The sequence below is a fragment of the Parasteatoda tepidariorum genome, chromosome 3, assembly GCF_043381705.1.
Source record: "Parasteatoda tepidariorum isolate YZ-2023 chromosome 3, CAS_Ptep_4.0, whole genome shotgun sequence".
Lineage (NCBI taxonomy): Eukaryota > Metazoa > Arthropoda > Arachnida > Araneae > Theridiidae > Parasteatoda > Parasteatoda tepidariorum.
Window position 1 is genome coordinate 48,136,680 of NC_092206.1, and position 18,594 is coordinate 48,155,273.

The window sequence follows — 18,594 nt, forward strand, 5'->3', positions numbered from 1 at the left end:
GGACGGATCAGAAAATTTTATTACTAAGTTGAATTTACTCATTAATGTAATACTTTCATTACTACTACTTCTATTCTATTATTAAGTTATCTGAATAATATATATTACATAGCAATTTAAAACATTTAGACATCGGTTTCTTTATTCCTGAAGTCGCTACTTTTTAAAACATGTTAAAAATGCTTTTGTCACTCCAGCAGACGCTTATAATTGAAACATACGCTAGATATAGATTTTTATTTAGTATTTTTAATCCTCATAGCGATGCGATTTACTTTAAATTATCATCTGAAATCCATTTTTAACAATATCGTTTGATACCCCAAAATCTGATATATTTAGAACATTTAATACTTAGAAACGATTAGCTATATACATTTAATATTTAATATTTTTTAAGTTTCTTTACGCCTTACAGCAGTAAACACTTCTAGCGATTCTATAAAGAAATGGTCACTTCATGCTGCGAACTTGAAGAGTTGACGCTCCATAGTTTATAATCTAGTGTCTTTTTTTGTTAAATTCTATTTATTTTTATTAATGATTATAATTAATAATATTTAATGAAGTTTCTTTTTTACTTCTAACATAAACTAAGAACACAAAAAACTGCATTTAGAATTGTTTTGAACGACACTTATATATTATTACTTGAGAAACATTTATGTTTTGAGTAACATTTATACTTATATAAACGTTTATATGCAATAAATTAATACATATATTTATTCCTCTATTAGTGTAAGAAAATCAGTGTCTATATCAAGCATATTAACGCGAATTTAATATAAATATTTTTTAAAACGAGGAAAATTAAAATAAGATAAATATTTAAATCAAATTGTAATTTACTTTAGGAGCTAAGACAAAACGTTCTTTGTCGTTATTCAAACTTGACATCATTAAGGGAAAAAATACCCAATCATTTCAAGGAATTAGAATAAAACAAATATTCAAACGATTTAACAAATTCCCAAGTTCAATCACAGAAATAAAAGAAATTTACTAATAGTTTATCCTAATCAGAATCCGAACCTTATCACCTAACTATTAGTTAAACTTATTGCCCTTGTCGGGAGCTGAACTCATTTTTTCATAAAGTGTTGCCGTTTTGCCACTGTTTTAAAATTGCCTTGCTTTTTTACATACTCCAGCATTAGAGTAGAAACTTTGTTTACTTCTCCGTGGAAATATTTTAAATACATATTCTATAATTGTAACTCTGCTATGAAATAATTGTGAAACCAATTTATTCCTCCCTATATATAACCTTCAGTTATCTTTTATTCCACATTATTTATAATTGCAATAATTTAGTTAAAATACCAGCGACTTCATTTATTAAGTGAAATCATGTCAGTAAATATTTCATACGCATGCAATATTTTCAGTAAAATTATGTTCTCGTTTCATTGAATGAATTTCTTTCACAGAGCAATTAATTAATTGTAATTATTAACCTTTAAATAAAATGCAGAGTATTTTACTTTTACACCCCTAAAATAATGGATGTAGGAAACATTCAAGACCTTTAAAATTAAATGGAAATCACGCCTACTGAAAGGTAAAATAAAAAGCTTTGCAAAACTGTATGTTTATCAAAAGTGAATTAAAAAAAGCAGTTTCTTTAAAGATCCAAAAATCAATGATTCCTTGTCATTGTGAGCATAATAAAAAACACGCTACGTTACAGAAATTAAAAAATGAAGTAAGAAATACGACGAACGTTATTGAAAATTCTAAAAGTGGCAAATATTAACGAAATTTTTACTTCCAAATAAAGCGTGATGATTGCGTGAAAAATGTTTGACTAGACGTTTTTAACCGTAGGAATAAAAAAGCTCTTATCCATAACTACGGACTTATTTAAAATATTCCATCCGAATTCATTTTCAGTTCTTCCTTGAATGATTCGCATCAAAGCAAACGTGTTTAATTTTAGTAGCAGCAACTGATATTAGAGATTTGTAAAAATGACAAAGGCAACCTCCCTTCTCTTTCGCTTTTGTTCACAATACTATGTCGATATTATTGATTGAAAATTTTTTATTTTCTAGAAAATTTTTATTTGTTACAATAACACATGAATATATTTATGAGAAAAATGAAAGGATATTTTAAAAGAAGTTTTTTTTTTAAGTTTATGCTGAGAAAACAAGTACAATTTAAATGTTTCTTAGTGTTTTCATGTGATACTAGGAATAATAAACATAAAATCAAAACCATTTAATTTGGAATAAGTTTGGCAGTTTTTTGTTAAAAAGGTACGATTATGTGTAAAACTAAAAGCAACACTTATTCAAAATAAGAATTTCTTATTTTCATTTCCATTTCGAAATATTGTGGTTTTAAAAACTAGTTTTACCAAACAATAGTAAACTTTAAAAAAATATATTATTTTGATTTGCCATCGTAAGTCGACTTAAATAAAGTCAAATTATGCAAAATACATGTAAACTATTATAAATTATTTAAAAAATAGCTGTAATTTAAGATTGTAACATAAGCTAATAGAAAATCATTTAAGGAAATTTGTGTTTAAGCATTAATATTTGTAAAACGTTAAACAAAAGTATTATTTTTAATAAGAAACTGTTGTCATTCAACAACATATCAGATCGAAAGCTATAGATATATATTTCTTTTTTTCTAATCTTTATATCATTTGTTATAAAGGGAGATTATCTTCAGAGTTTACAATTTCAGTATTACAAAAAACGCTGAAAATTTTGTTACCATATATTGTTCAACATTTTGTCATGGTGCCCATCTGACAATACTACGAATCAGTCTGATGCCAATGATGACAGTCTGAGAATACTACGAATCAGTAAGAGGCCAATTTATCATGATTTCCATCTGATAATAGTATGAACCAGTCTGATACCAATGATGCCACTGATGGCAATCTGACTATACGAATCAGTATGATGCAAATGATGTCATTATGCCAATCTGACAGTAGTAGGAACCAGTCTGATGCCAGTGATGTCATAATGCCAATCAGACAATACTAGGAATCAGACTAATAACACATCGTTAAATGTAGTTGGTCATTGTAAACACAAACGAAATCTATTTTTTTTATTTTCCTTTACAAAATCATCTCTTGAATCACCAATAAAATTCATCACTTCGTAACTTTTAATTATTAAACTAAAGATGTATATGAACTTCGGTTTATAAATTTTGTGCTAAACTTCCATCTCTAAATCATTATACGTCACATGGTCAGGTCCTTTTTTAAACTTCATAAAAAAATTACCACCGTACCAAACACGATACTAGACTGATTAAAAACTACGTAATTTGTGAGACAACATAAACTTACTCCTATGTTTATTCATTATTGATAGAAATGTGTAATTAGATACCTGCAAGTGTCGTCATCGGTGACAAATCGTGGTATTCGTCGATTCAGAAGCCAACGTCACTTACAGGCATCCAATTAAATCTGATTTAGATCACATGGTTAGGCATAGTCACTTCACTTTTTCTCAAATTGCAAGCATCGAAATGTGATTATTGAAAAAAAACGGGTGTAGTTTTTTAAAATTGCGCATGTGATTAGCTATTATAGAATTCAAAAATACAATAATTTTGTCTTTTTTAACCGATGTATTTTTTATTAAAAATTCCTTAATATATATATATTGTTTATTTTGTTTATTTATTTTTAATTATCGTTACAAAGAAGCTTTCGTTAAATTGTTGGCATGATGCATTGAAGCCTAAGAAAATTGGGAGAGACGAAGTGCCATGACAAAAATTATCATCGATGATACATGCATGACGACACCGAAAACGACCTCAAAGTCCTAAAACCTAAAACTTAAGAACTGGAGGGGAGTTGCCATGGACAGAGGGAGCTGGAGAAGGCGTGCTGTTGAGGCAGCCAAGGCCTGCAAAGGGCTGTTGCGCTCCTGAAGAAGAAGAAGATACACGCATGATCCAACATTTTATAATATCCATATGAATTTTCAAGGCGTGACTTGATGATGGCGTGATGATTTTGCGTGATATAATAAAATAAAATTATTCTACAAAAATACAGTTATTAGTTATAATGAAATTCGTCAATTGATTTTGCACAAACTTTTATTTACAGTTAAATATCTTATAATTTCAGATATTCATAATGAAACTCAACAAACACAATTATATTCTCGTTAAAAGTCCACGTAGAACAATTAAAATTTATCATATAGCATTGTTTATATTAGTTTATACAAGCTGACTTTTATTGAGCAACAAAAAAAAATATTATAACTCTTGAATCGTTAAGAACATTCAGTTTAAACTGGGCTGTTCAATGCAACACATGCTGGATTCCTTTTTTTATGAGCATGAGCACTCTCATTGTTGTTATTCATTTTTTGGTGATAATGAGCACCAGAACAGCGTCGAAATTCAGAGCTTCTGTGCGTATATCGATCGTTGACGCCTACTGTTCTAGCAATAAGTCATCATTACTCCATTTACGTGGAACAATATTAAAGACAAAATGTAGGCGATTAGGCCATTAATGGCAACATATCGAACATGTTATAAACTAAACCTGAATGATTGTAGTATTTACTTTTAAAACTGGTATGATATTCAGTAGTTTTTGAAATTTTCATTTTTACTTCGAATTACGTTGCAATTGGGCATCTGCAAGCGATGTCACACGTGAATATCAAATCTGATAGACCATTAAATGGTGGAATTTGTTTATGCCACGATTTAGCCACCAATCTGGTTCGACACTTACGTTTGAAGTAACTTGCAGGTATCTAATTTAATCCGATCTAAAAATTGACTCGGTGTTATTATAAATCAAGCTAAATAGCTATAAAGTAACACCCCATGCAAAACTATATGATTTCAGTGGTCTTCTCGTGTTGCAGGTCACCCTGTAGCATAGCTGTCACCACTCAACTTAAGTTTTACAATTCCGTCTTGTTTTCTTCATGTTAATATTTTAATTAACATTTTGAGTTTAAGAATTGGCAATTTCGGAAGAAATAAAATTGTGTTTGATCTACAGAGAAATAGATAATGATGTATAGATGATGTCAGAGGGGATCTTACTGTGAAGAAAAATTGAATGTAATTAACATCAAACCATAAATGACTGACGGATGATTCAAACTGACGTCATCGCGTCGTTTTTCTTAAAGTTTCTTCTGGGCATACAGGCCCCTACAGTCTCCAGCAACATTTCAAGGAAATGGTGAGTTGATACAGTAGATTTATATGATTGACATTCTACGCTTATACTTCAGTGTCTCCGTCATATTTTTGTTCATTTCTGAATGACTATATCAGAAACGAAGTTTATATTTGGAACACGAAAAATAACATGAACATCTCTGAGTGCGATTAATTTTAAAGTTAAGATATTTTGCTTCATTCCAGACATTAATTATTGAATAAAATTAGGATTGTGAGAATTTATGTTAGTGTTTCGAAATTATTTCATATTGAGAGCATTCATCCCAAAACATGCAATTTTCTTATCGAATCAGACCTTTTATTTTATATTGTAGTTCCATTATATATGGAAAGTGTTTCTGTAATATTCTAATTTACTCACGTTTTTAATTTCCGTCTGTCATATAACAAGTGTTTCTTTAAACAGAGAAAATGAAAAAAATATACATTACTAACAATTTTCGGAATTTATTCTTTATTTTGAAAGAAGTAATACTATCTATATAAATATACCTTTTATTAAACATTTACGAACAAGAAAATTATTAAAATAAATTGTAATTTACTTTAAAAATTGTACTTTTGTCCTCAAAAACACATGACATTCTTAAAGAATTTACGTGTCAAAATTTATAGAACAAAAATAAAACAAATAACCAAACGATTTCAAGGAACTTCGTAAATTCAATTTAAAATAGTTAAAGTAAACGATAAACTCATATATCTCAACCGTAGTTAAAATTTTTGCCGTAGCAAGGCGCTAAAACGTTATGGCTATAGTGTTGCCCTTTGCGTCGCCCCCTGCATATATGGTTTCAACTCTAATGTCTTAGCATCAGAGTTGAAACTATATATTTCTCTGTGGTTAAATCTAACGATAAGTTGCTTTATACTATTTTCATCTTCATGATATACGAATGTATATTCTAGAAATTTATAAATATTTAATTATATGAAAAGTTTTCTTAATTTATTAGTATTTGTTATGAAATAAACTATTTTAAATGAAAAGGTTTTCGAAGTCAAAGAATATCAAAAGAATATCATTGCTTCTGAACAGCTCAATGAAACAGTTAAAAGTTATATTCTTCTAACAGCACAAACATGAATTCATATCGCCATTTTTTATTTTTAATAAACTCATTTACTAATTTATAAAAAATTAATCTAACTATTTCTTTATTTTTTTCTTTAGCTCAACAAAAATAATTTTTTAGTTTCATTTGTGATGAAAGAATTTTAATAAGATAGAGTAATGAGCAAAAAATCTTTTCTTCGCGGTATTAAAAAGAGTTAAAAATATTACATTCCTCCTTTTTCCAAAAAATAAAAATAGATAAAAATAATTGAAAGCTATATCATTGACCAATCTAAACGTGGTGCATATTCATAAATATTTTTTTCTTCTTTAAAGAAGGAGATGATTACGCGGCATTTCCTAGACCTAGCATTCCTACAAGGCGGCAAAAATTTCAACTCCATCACCATAGCAACGCTTTTGAAGGAAAATACCTAGCACTGGCTTAATTTTAATCTGTTTACATGATTAATTTCCTTACAATTGATGTTTACTTTCGCAGCTACAGTTGTTAAACATCTAGAAAAACTAAATCACTAAGGATTATTGTGTGCTTATAATATTTTGCTTTTTTGTTATTTTATAATCGATATAAAGATTTTTTTATTTGTATAGTCTTTTTTCTTTTGAAATTTTTATAAAATATTCTAATAGCGAATGAACTAAACATGATAATAAGAAACGAAAAACATTTCTTGTCAAAAAAAATAAATGGGCCATTTTTGGAAAGAGCATTAAGTAAAACATATTTCCTGTTGAAACAAAATATAATAATCCGATTTGCTTTATGGTAATATAATACTCCGAACAATCTTTGTCATTTTTTTCTCTGCATTGAAACATAAGTTAAGATAAAAAGTATTTTAAAAGTATTTTAAACTTATTTTATCACTGTTTTATATGCCTAAACTTGTTTTAAGTATTTTATACTCGTTTTACATATTCTAAATTTGTTTCAAATATTTTCAAGACATTTGTTTTCCTATTTGAACATGTTAAATAACAATTTTGATGCCACAAATTAAAAATGTAATTAGAGCATAAACAAAACTTTTTATTTAAAATAATATTTACAAACTAACTTTACTTTCAGCAACTATTGCTTATACCTTTATATTTATTGGTCAGTAATTTTAATAGCATTTTATAGATTCATCTAAGTGCTAATTATGGAAAAAATTATGGTTATTTGCCAGTTTTTTTAATGTAATTCATAGCGTCTTTTTGCAGTGCTCTAATATTAAATTTTATGAGTATTTTATAAGTCTTTCATCTAAAAAATTTTTGCTACGTAGACTTTGCAAACTTGGATTGAGCAAGTGGTCGTTTGCTATTATATCGTTAGCTATAACATAAATCAAAAATAGTGTTTAGAAATATCATCCTTTATAGCTTACTATCTTCTTAATTTTCTTTTTCTTTTATTTCATCTTTTTCATCATCATCTACTTCTTCTATTTCTTCTTCTATTTATTTTTTTTCTTCCTCTTGGGACTACAACCCAGAGCATGTCAGGGCCACCCCAGTGAGTTTCTTCCAACTGAGTATGTCAGATGCTTGTTTTTTGTGAAATTAGTTACTTTCAATGTTTTTAATTCACTTTCAATGTCATCAAGGCATTTGAGGGGAGTCGTTTTTTTTTTTTTTTTTAGTTGGATTAGCGTTTTGGGTATCTTTAATATTAGTGCTTTATAAATACTGATTTTTATTCTAATGCTAATGAGTCATTATCTTAGCTGGTTTCTTAAACCGGAGTACCATCTATTTGTCATTATCAATCGGTGATAAATTTCACATTCATTTCACTCCTGTCAGCAAAAACTTAAACGAACTAACGAAACCTACACGAAACTTTAAACGATTTAAAAAGATTTTTACGAAGTAAAAAAAAAAAACATTTGTTTCTTTTTTTAATTTTGGTATTCACTCAAGATATTATGCATTGTATGCAATTTATTTTTGTTCATTTTATTTATAAAATTCCCAAAACAGTTCGAATAAATATTATTCCAAAATTTTCAACAACCGACAATCAAAAAAGTCAGAATGTCATTTCATGTGTTTCTCAAGTGCATGTAACTAACATCTCTGTCATTATATTAAAAGTCAAACAAAAAGCAAATATGATTGATTTATTATCATTAATTGACTAATTAACGTAATTTTTATTGATTAATTAACATTTTTTATTGAACTATACTCACACTCTTCGAAACATAAAGTCTCACTTATAATGATTCAGCAATCCTTGAGTTATATTTTGTAATTTTTGACAAACATTTCGTTAATAAATTGATTAATTTTTAATTAAAGTTAATAAATTACTTAATTCACAAACTCTTGCATTTTTGACGAAAATGTGTCATCTAAAAACTTTATGTTAATATAAGTTGTTTCTCCGCCTGTTTGGTAGAAAAAATATTAATAATTTAGTGGTACGCAACCTTTTTGAATGAATTGCTACTTGTGCAGCTATTTGATCAATAAAGGACCATATGCCCAAGCATTTAGACTTATTGATTGCATGACAGTTTTACTACAAAAGTTTGTGTTTTTGAAGCAATTCTTTTTATTAGTCAACTTAGTAATTTATCTGCATAAAATTGAATTCCTTTAAATATTAAAATTCACTAAATACTGATGTATACCAAACTGATAATTTTCGAAAAAAAATTTCCTTCTTATTAAGGAAGAGATTTATCGAAAAAATATAAAGATGGAGAAAAAGTAATATTCTTTTTTTATCACATCACGTAACACAAAAGTCTGATTTAAAATAAATTGACTAAAATAGTACGCAATAAATAAATGGACCACTCTGAACAACTTTTGATCAAATGGTCGGATCTTCACGTTCTATGACTCAATTTTAATGGTTCAAAGTTGTGACCTCAAATATACTAACTAATTATTGCAGCTTGTAATTTATGCTATGAAATCAGCTTATAAATTAAGTTATGAATTTAAGTTATGACACAAAAACGTCATTTTTTTAATAAACGTGCCTTTTTTCGACGGATTTGAATTTCTGACTCCGAAAATATAGGGAGTAGCCGCAATCAGGGAAATATAGTCCCAACAGTTTGGTCAAGAGAGCGGTCCATATTTTGAACCCCTTAATGTTAATTTTACTAGTTGCGTATTTCACCATATCTCGAGAACTTTTTAAGCGAATTGAAAAATCTTGGCACACAATAATAAAATTCGTTAAAAAAAAAGAAACGATTACTCGGATTGACACAAATAAAGCATGTCAAAAGTGATTATTAAAATGCGTGATTCAAACAACGCAAGTTGTTATGATACCGGAATAAAAATGTCACGATTTTCAAAATAAATGCTAAAAGAACGATAAAAAAAATCCCTTACATTTGTGATGAAATCGGAGCTAATAAAACGCACATTAAAATGCCTGATTCGAGTGTCGCATTAATATGAGCTTAAAATATCGCGATTTTCAAAACCATGTGGAAATGCGGAACAATAAGCTCCGAAAAAATCATAGAAAAATAGCTTGAATTTACAAATCAAAATTTCCAATTGTTTTGTTTTTGATATGATAATTATTTTTTACTGTGTTCAGGTGTTAACGTGGACCCAAAAATTTGAGCTAGATGGTCTCAGGTGGCCAGCGGATTATGCACCAATATATTTTGTAAGTTAAATATCACTGAAAAATGTAGTCTCTGCAGTAATATTCAAATTTTACTGTAAATAATGTTGGGAAAGCGATTTATATTTGGATCGGTACTAAGTCATGGTAGCTTACTTTCAAACTATTATTATATAATCTGATTCTGCCCTTTTTTTATCTGATTTTAAAAGCATTTGATTACTAAAGCAGGATGAATAAGAGTTAGTGCGTTCGCTTGATTAACAGGTTTACCTAATTCGATTTATAGATTAGTCATTTATTCATGCTTCTTATCTATTTTTTTATGTTGTACTAATCAATTGCACTAATCTGTCTTATTAAACTCTTAAACTTTTATCGAAATTCATAATCTTAACAAATGAAGACAATCATTTATTCAGTTTGACAAAATGCTCGCTGGGAGCTTTTCCAAAGAATCGTTTTCATCAAAATAGAAAACAAACGATTCTAGTGAAATTTGAGTATTCGTTTCTGCAGTACAAAGAAAGTAACTTTATTGCAAAAAAACAAACAGTTTGAAGCTCTAATAAATCCGATGATAATGCTTGGAGCAATATATAAGTTTATTTTTGGAGCTCAAATCTCAAAGAAGAGAAAAAGAAACTAAAGCCCACGTAGTATTGAAGAGGGGGATAATAAGATAAAAGGGGATATTCTTACATTTTCCTCCAAAAGTGAAAATAAAAGAATCCCACTGAAATTTTTACAACTTATGAGAGTTTTAAATTAATCTTATTTTACAGTAAAATAATAATTGTTACAAAATAGTCTTACCTAGGAATAAACAAAAAAAAATTAAAATTTAAAATCTTGTATCCTAATTAGATATAAAATTGTTTTTAAAATTGATTTTTGAACTTTTTTGTACATTTTTTTAGCAATTTTAAGAAGTGTTTTTTGTTCCTAGAGTCAAATTTCAATAGACGAAATCAGCCTTGATATTTTCATCAATACAGGGAGCGAAAAATAACGTATGTAATATTGAAATTTAAAACAATCACATTAGCCATTTGTGTAATATATTCCTTTGAACATATGTAATATATTCCTTTGAACATTTAATACTAATAAAAGTATTTTAACACTAATTGAACTGATTTTCAAAAGATATAATAATATTATATGCTATAGATTATAATGTTATGTGATAGATATAAAAGATATAGATTTATAAAAATAATCAGCAGAAAAAAAACACAATGGTAAAACAAATCATTTTTCTTAAAAACTGCAAGACATAAAATAAGCAAAACGCATCATTAGAAATACTTTTGAGGTAATTTTCATAAAAGGTAAAGCTATTTTTAAATAACTTTTTTTCACATAAAATCGTTTTAAATAATGTCTTTCGATTTTTTTAATTACATTTCGAAGCTTTGAAGAATTAAAAAGCATTTCGACAATCTGCTTTTCAATTAAGAATTAAATTACTTTCACTTAGAAGCGATAAATTTATTTAATTGAATTAAGTTTAAAGTGGACGCATAAATTATATTAATAGCAAAACCAACTTAAAAGGAAATTATCTGATTTTAAAAGGGCATTTTTCATAAATAATTGATATGAGTTTATGTCCTCTTTTTGACTTGCCCAACGTCATTAATTATAAATTAAGGTAAAAAATTTAAATAAAATTTTAATAATATTTAAATATTATTAGTAATTCTAACAGATTTAATGCATCCTTTTCTTTATTTTAAATGTCTATGATTGATTATAAGTAAAACATTATTGATATGTAATATAGTAAATTAATTATGCATACAAATTTTAGTAAAAGTACTTTGTAAAAGTACTATTTAAGTAAAAGTACTTTGAATTTACAATAAATTAATGTTATTATAATTAATGCAAAGAAAATAAATGTCTTTAAAATTTGTAAAATAAAAGACATGAGTTTTATTCATTAGCCTTTAAAGTTAAACTATTGTAATTCTTTTAGAATTGGGAAACTCGTCGAAATATTTGAAGAAACTAGCATTTGTTTCATTAACACATTATACATTGAAAAATATAAAAAATCAGAATAGAAGATGCATTTTCTGAAAAAAGTATTTCATTTATTATTTATATTTTACTTCAAACTGTATCCACTTGATGTAGTTAAAAGTATCGTTATTTTTTAAACTTGTACTGAACATAGTTTCTGGAATCCGTTTAACATTTCCTTATCTTTAGGAATTTAAGTGCAATATAAATATGCGACGAAATTCTAGCACGTGCTTAATATTTTCTCGATTTTAAAAATTTAAGTGAAATATTCATATACAACATGATTTGTGTATTTTTTGAAAAAAAATTATACCTAAAACTAATTATAGCAAAAAAAATTTAATTATAAAGTAGTTTTTTACTATAGTTAAAAATTATCAGAAGCGTTTTTATACCTAAAGTTGTATCTTTTTTATATAATTTTCTGTGCTCTAATATAACCTATAATATAATCTCGTCTAATATGACAGATATAGCAACTAGTATAACGAACCAGTATAAGGGGAAAAAATATAATCATAATTAAATGAACACTATTTTTTGAAAGGCGTCTGTAATCAATGGTTTTGTTATATCAGGAACTATTTCCTATCTTTATATCATTCAAATAATATGAAACGTAGGTAATTATATTTTTTCTAACTATTTTGCCTCCTTTTTTTCTAAAAGTTCTATTATGGACAAAAAAAATAATGTATTTCTAACGCAATTCCAATCTAATAAGAATTCTTTAATTGATATCATTTTGGTTGAGATCTTTGCATTTTAGAATTTAATCAGAAACACTTTATATTTACAAACTATTTTATAAAAACACAAACAAAAGAATTCTGATAAAATTACCATTCTGTATGATTTCTGGTGGGAAAAAAACTATTCTGGTAAATAAAATCAAAATATACGTTATTTAAACCATTCATTTAGTAATTTTTCCTTTCATATAATAACGGTTTACTGGAGTTCTGGTTTTCAAAATTACAGTTCATATTAACACATATTTAGTAAAAAATACAAAACTGAAAAGGACATTTAACCGAACAAATTGTTTTTACGTCATGCTCTTGGGTATCATGATAAATTACCAAATTTCACCACAATTACCGAATTTTATCACACATTATAAAGTCATATTTTATTGCTAATTTTACTTAGATCATTACCAAAGCCCAACGGTAAAAATTACCAACCACTTTGGTGTTCCCATAGAGCCTACACACCTCTCAGAAAGAAACTAGACTTTTAAGTTATCTAATTTTTCCACTGCACGTAGTCTTTTAACCCTTAACTGTCCAATGCTGCTCATTTATGGCAGTAGGACTTATTGAGACCAATAACACGGCATATGATGACTGAAATCATTTTATTATTTTTATCACATTTTTGTTGTCACATTTGCAATTAATTTTATTAATCTTATAATAATAATTAATTTAATAATTAATATTATTATTAAACATTGTAATTTTATCTGATGGAGTCAACTTAAAAAACTTCCCGGCTGCTAAGGGTTAAAAATAGAATCAAAATAGAACTCATAAACTCTCGAAATAGAATTTTATCACTTACCGGATTGTTGTTCATTTGGAGTGGTTGGCGAAACACCAAATTGGACAGCTTCCGGAGATGAACTTTCGGCAGATTCTTGTCTTTTTGGAATAGCACCATTAGATCGTTTAGCAGAGAGAGCTCGAAATATGGCCACATCTGGTCGAACTCTGGTTTCTGTTTCATTAAACGAGAGGCTTTTTGACAGTGGAATGCGTCTAGTAGTAGTAGTAGTGACTATGTCTGAGTCGTCCGAAGTCACTACCACAGCTGGTGGCTGTAAATGTTTCACTGGTGTATTGTCCACTGTTGGTAGCCTTAAAATACGAGTATGAGCTTTTCCTTCTTCATTTGACATGCTGGTACGTCTACCAGCTGTCATAGGAGAAATTTTTGCAATTTTGGATGGAATTTAAAATATTGATTTTAAATGTTTTGAATTCAATAGTTCCATAGTTTTAATATGGACTTTTATCGGAAAATAAATAGTTCAATTATTGCAAAGTAGGGCGAAATTTGTGAAATTTTCCATTACTCTAACAGAGTTAGTAAAAACGAGCATCGGTGCTAGTTTGGTTTGGGAACATAGCAATTATAAAATATGCTAAATAACAGATTGATTTTATACTAGCATAGTTTTAAAAAATGAACTAAACGTTTAGTTAATATTGTCCCCTATATATCGAATAATGTTACATTTAAATATCTAAGTTCGTTTAAAATGCTAACAATATTCAACAATATTATTCTCCTATTTGAAGTTTAAAACTAAAAGATTTTTTTTTTGTTACTGATCACTTCAACACTTCAAACACTTCAACAGCATATTAAAAATGCCTCATAGATTTGAAAAATTCCATAGGATATTAGGTATTTATTGACGTTCTTATTTAAGGACACATATTTCTTAATATAAGTTTGCCTTCAAATCCAATCAAAATCATTTTCTTATCTATGAATGTTTTTTTTTATAATAGATGCCCTATAGCAAAGTATAGTTAAAATATTTTTGGAATCAATTAAAATCGTTCAAAATTTAACAAACACAGCGACCAGAATCATTTATCGATCAGACGATTATCATTTCTACAGCGGGTATTACTTGCTTCAATAATCACTTCGATAAATCTAACCAGGTATTTCAAAAGCGAAATACAGAAGCCGTAGAAATGTTAAACCTATTAGCTTTCTGACATATTCTATTCTAAAGAAATATTCTTAGAGTTCTTCCAAAAACTAATAGTTAAAAAAATTTCTGTCTGTAACCAATCCATTTACTTTTTAGTATTTCGGTTCTCATATCAATCTCACGTGATAAAGCTATAGAATAAGCTACTATATTGCGTCACGACGCCTTCTAGTTTCGGTCTACCCATGCGGTCAGACAATCGCAGCGGTTGAATTTTAACAGATAGCGGGTCGATTCTCTTTTCGGATTGGTTGAAAATCGCAGCCCTCGTGACTTCCGACACAACAGGCGCCAATCTTGGCGATATATCTGTTTCTCAACAAAGTTGAAACGCTCCAAAATAGCTTAAGATAGTAAAAAAGAAAAGAAAGAATCTATTCTTTATTCAGTAAAAGGTAAAACTTTTTTCGAAAACATTAATTGAAGACAAAATTTTATAGTCCTAGAGATAAAAGAATAAAATGTTTTGAGAATAAAATGATCTAGTCTTTTTACATTCGATTTTTGATTCGGGTTGAATTCGAAAATGCTGCATATTAGTTTTAGATAGAAAACTTCAATTGTTCTATTCAGTAACTAGTGAAACTAATATTAAATAGTAAGTACCTAAAAAACTAATAATAATTTTTTTTAATTATTACTGTCTACTATAAAAACATTCAGATACAAATCCTTAAATAAATTTATAATAATATTCGATTTTATACGAAGATTCAAAAATTGCATATTATGGATACATTAAAAGAAAAGTTAGATAAATATACCTTAAAATTTAAGCATTCTTACAAATTTAAATTATATGGTAAGGATGTCTTATCATTTTTTTGATATTACGTGCTAATCATTTTAAACTAATTAAAAATCGAAATTTGATTTCTTTGAGTAAAAGTGCAGCCTATTTCTTATGGTTTCCGATTTTTAACCCTCAATATATAAGAAAAGGATATAGGACTCAATCTAGACAAAATATAGGACTCTATCTGGAAATTGTGGTCCTAAGAGTTATTCAGGATTGCGGTCAAATTTTTTCCCCGTTATAGTTAATTTTACTTTTTTCTAATTTTGTCATATTGCTGAAACGATCTAGGACAGGATCCCCCTAACTTTCTACATTTGAACTTAAGGGCACAACAATGTATAGACGTTACGTATAGAGTATGCTAGGGTGCTGCAAGGTGTTTATCACGTCATGTATAAGGCGAAATTAGAAATACTAGTAACACTTTTAACAATAACCAATTTTTCAAAACATGAACATTTTAAGCGATCGAGAAAAACTGTTAACATTTTTAAGGTAAAACTTTTCTTATGTAGTATTTCTCAAAATATGTTAAATATTTCAAGGTTCGTTTCTAAAATGAGGAGAATATTTAAAAAAAAAAGTGCGAAATAAAGTAATTTTCAGAATGTTATAAAATATTCTGAATAGTTCTATATAGTTATAGTTAATAGAATCTGAATAGTTATAGTTAATTTTACTTTTTTCTAATTTTGTCATATTGCTGAAACGATCTAGGACAGGATCCCCCTAACTTTCTACATTTGAACTTAAGGGCACAACAATGTATAGACGTTACGTATAGAGTATGCTAGGGTGCTGCAAGGTGTTTATCACGTCATGTATAAGGCGAAATTAGAAATACTAGTAACACTTTTAACAATAACCAATTTTTCAAAACATGAGCATTTTAAGCGATCGAGAAAAACTGTTAACACTTTTAAGGTAAAACTTTTCTTATGTAGTATTTCTCAAAATATGTTAAATATTTCAAGGTTCGTTTCTAAAATGAGGAGAATATTTAAAAAAAAAAAAAGTGCGAAATAAAGTAATTTTCAGAATGTTATAAAATATTCTGAATAGTTCTATATTTATAAAAAAAATAATAAAATGCAAATGATATTAATTTTAAACGAGAAGAGTTGGTGATACCCTGGCAATTATATTTAGTCACCCAGTGACTGACGACTGTTAGTTTTGCCCTTTAACTTTAAAAATATAATCTTAACAGTTAAATAGTAACTTGCTTCTATTTTTAAAAAAATATTTCAAGGTAGCCTTCATAGAGTTTTGAATACATCTGACATAAGAGTATCCTGTCCTAAATTAAAATGCTTTATGAGTTCTAAATCCCTTTTCTTCATTTATGTTGGAAGCAGGATATTCAAAGATTAATGCTCTTAGGAGCAAATAGTAGAATAAAGCATTCTCTCAACAGCCCGTTATGTGCCAAAAGACTCATAAACTTCGAGGCTGCACAATTTCATTGCAGCATATTTATGCAATGTGGACAACATTGCACACATACATTGCCGCATAGCATTTGTCAGACAAGCTGATACTCATCTATAGACTTCAAGCCATCTTTGGAGGTCGAACCCCAGTCCTTCATAATTACATTTAAGTGTCTTAACCACAGAGTCATCGTGACTCTTAAACACCTCATAAATTAATACCTTAAAAAAATTACAGTAGTTTTATCAAGGTTTTTTCATGGATTTCAAAACTTAGATAATGAGCAGCAAGTTCACTCATCGCATTTAACGGATTCCCACTGTTAGAATTTCCATTCTAAAACTACGGTATATAACCGTAAATTATCGGTAATTATGCGATATTTAATTAGTCGTAACTTTAATTAACCATAAATTCTACGGTAAGGAAAAAAATTTCTTTTACGGCTTTAAAACCATTTATAACTAGTATGGTAAAAAAACCGCGAGTACAAAACTATAAGGAGTTTCACCATTTACAACTAGCATGGAAACACCAGACATTTTTGTGTTTATCAACTTTATGGTGCTTCCATCTAAACGTGAACTAGAGTATCTTATTCTAATAGTCCAGGGTCAGAAATTGGTGAGTGCAGACACTGGGGTGAACGCTGAAACTCCGGTTTTCTTGGTCATGAGATTTAGAGAGCATTCTTTAGGTGGCTCTAGATGGTGCGATAAAATTTTGGTTGTAGAACCGTATTAGGTGAAAGCAGTTAAAAAACAGTTTTTCTCTCAGTTTACAGCTTAAATACTATCTTATTAACGGTTATTTGACTCTTTTGTTTGAATGTAATAAAATAACAATGACAAAATTGTTACATTATTATTTAACCATTTTTCTGAGATATTTCTAACAGTGCACACTACTATCTACGTGCGTGGATGATAATTTATTTTTATTTATATTTCTCTCATCTTATTAATAATTATATTAATTAATATATCATTAAAATAACTTTTTATTTATTAAAATTAAAGTACTTAAATGGGTTTTAAAAAAGACTTACTTTGTAACTCTTACTTCCATAATTTCTCTCTAACAGGTTTGAAACATATATTACATGTGATAAATGTTATACCGCAGACAATTATTATGTCAAAGGTGTCTCGTTAGTACTTTTTAACTCTCGTACGGGTGTAGCAGCTTGGATAAGTTTGGGATCTCCAGGTTCAAGTAGCAAAAATAATTTCCTCCCAGTTAATTATAAGACTTAGAGGATCCCTTAATGCAAATAATAATTTTTAATAATTCTTGGTTCATTCGTCACCGAAAAAAATTAATTTCATGGAATTCAAATTTTTTAGTCATCAACTAGCTGACAATATCCAAAATATTAACGAAATTGTTCCAATTGATTTTGAGTAAAAAAACTTCAAAAAAGGGTCCATTTCAAGGTAAATATTATATGCAATCAAATAGAAATACTTTGTTTCTGATAATTAATATTAAAGACTTTTCTTTTGTTATTTGAAATCAACTTAATTTCCACTTCTAGACTAAATTATAACATAAATGCTTTGTATGAATAGAATATACTTAAATTTTCCTGTATATCACTGAAATACTCCATTTTATTTAAACTACTACTCAAGTTTTAACTGGTTAAAAAATCCATTCAAATTGATTAAAATGTGCCACGCGTAATATATTTTTAACACTTTTCG

General features: G+C 28.0%; 1 protein-coding gene across 1 annotated transcript in view; it reads right to left on the reverse strand.

Moving 5' to 3' along the window:
- Nucleotides 1–14,844, reverse strand: part of LOC107441918 (solute carrier family 35 member F3) — a 222,494-nt gene extending 207,650 nt beyond the window's left edge. Inside the window, exon 1 of the mRNA XM_071178553.1 lies at nucleotides 13,488–14,844. Within this exon, the coding sequence (XP_071034654.1) occupies nucleotides 13,488–13,848 (361 nt within the window). The 5' untranslated portion in view covers nucleotides 13,849–14,844. The remainder of the gene's footprint in view (nucleotides 1–13,487) is intronic.
- Nucleotides 14,845–18,594: the final 3,750 nt, after the last annotated feature.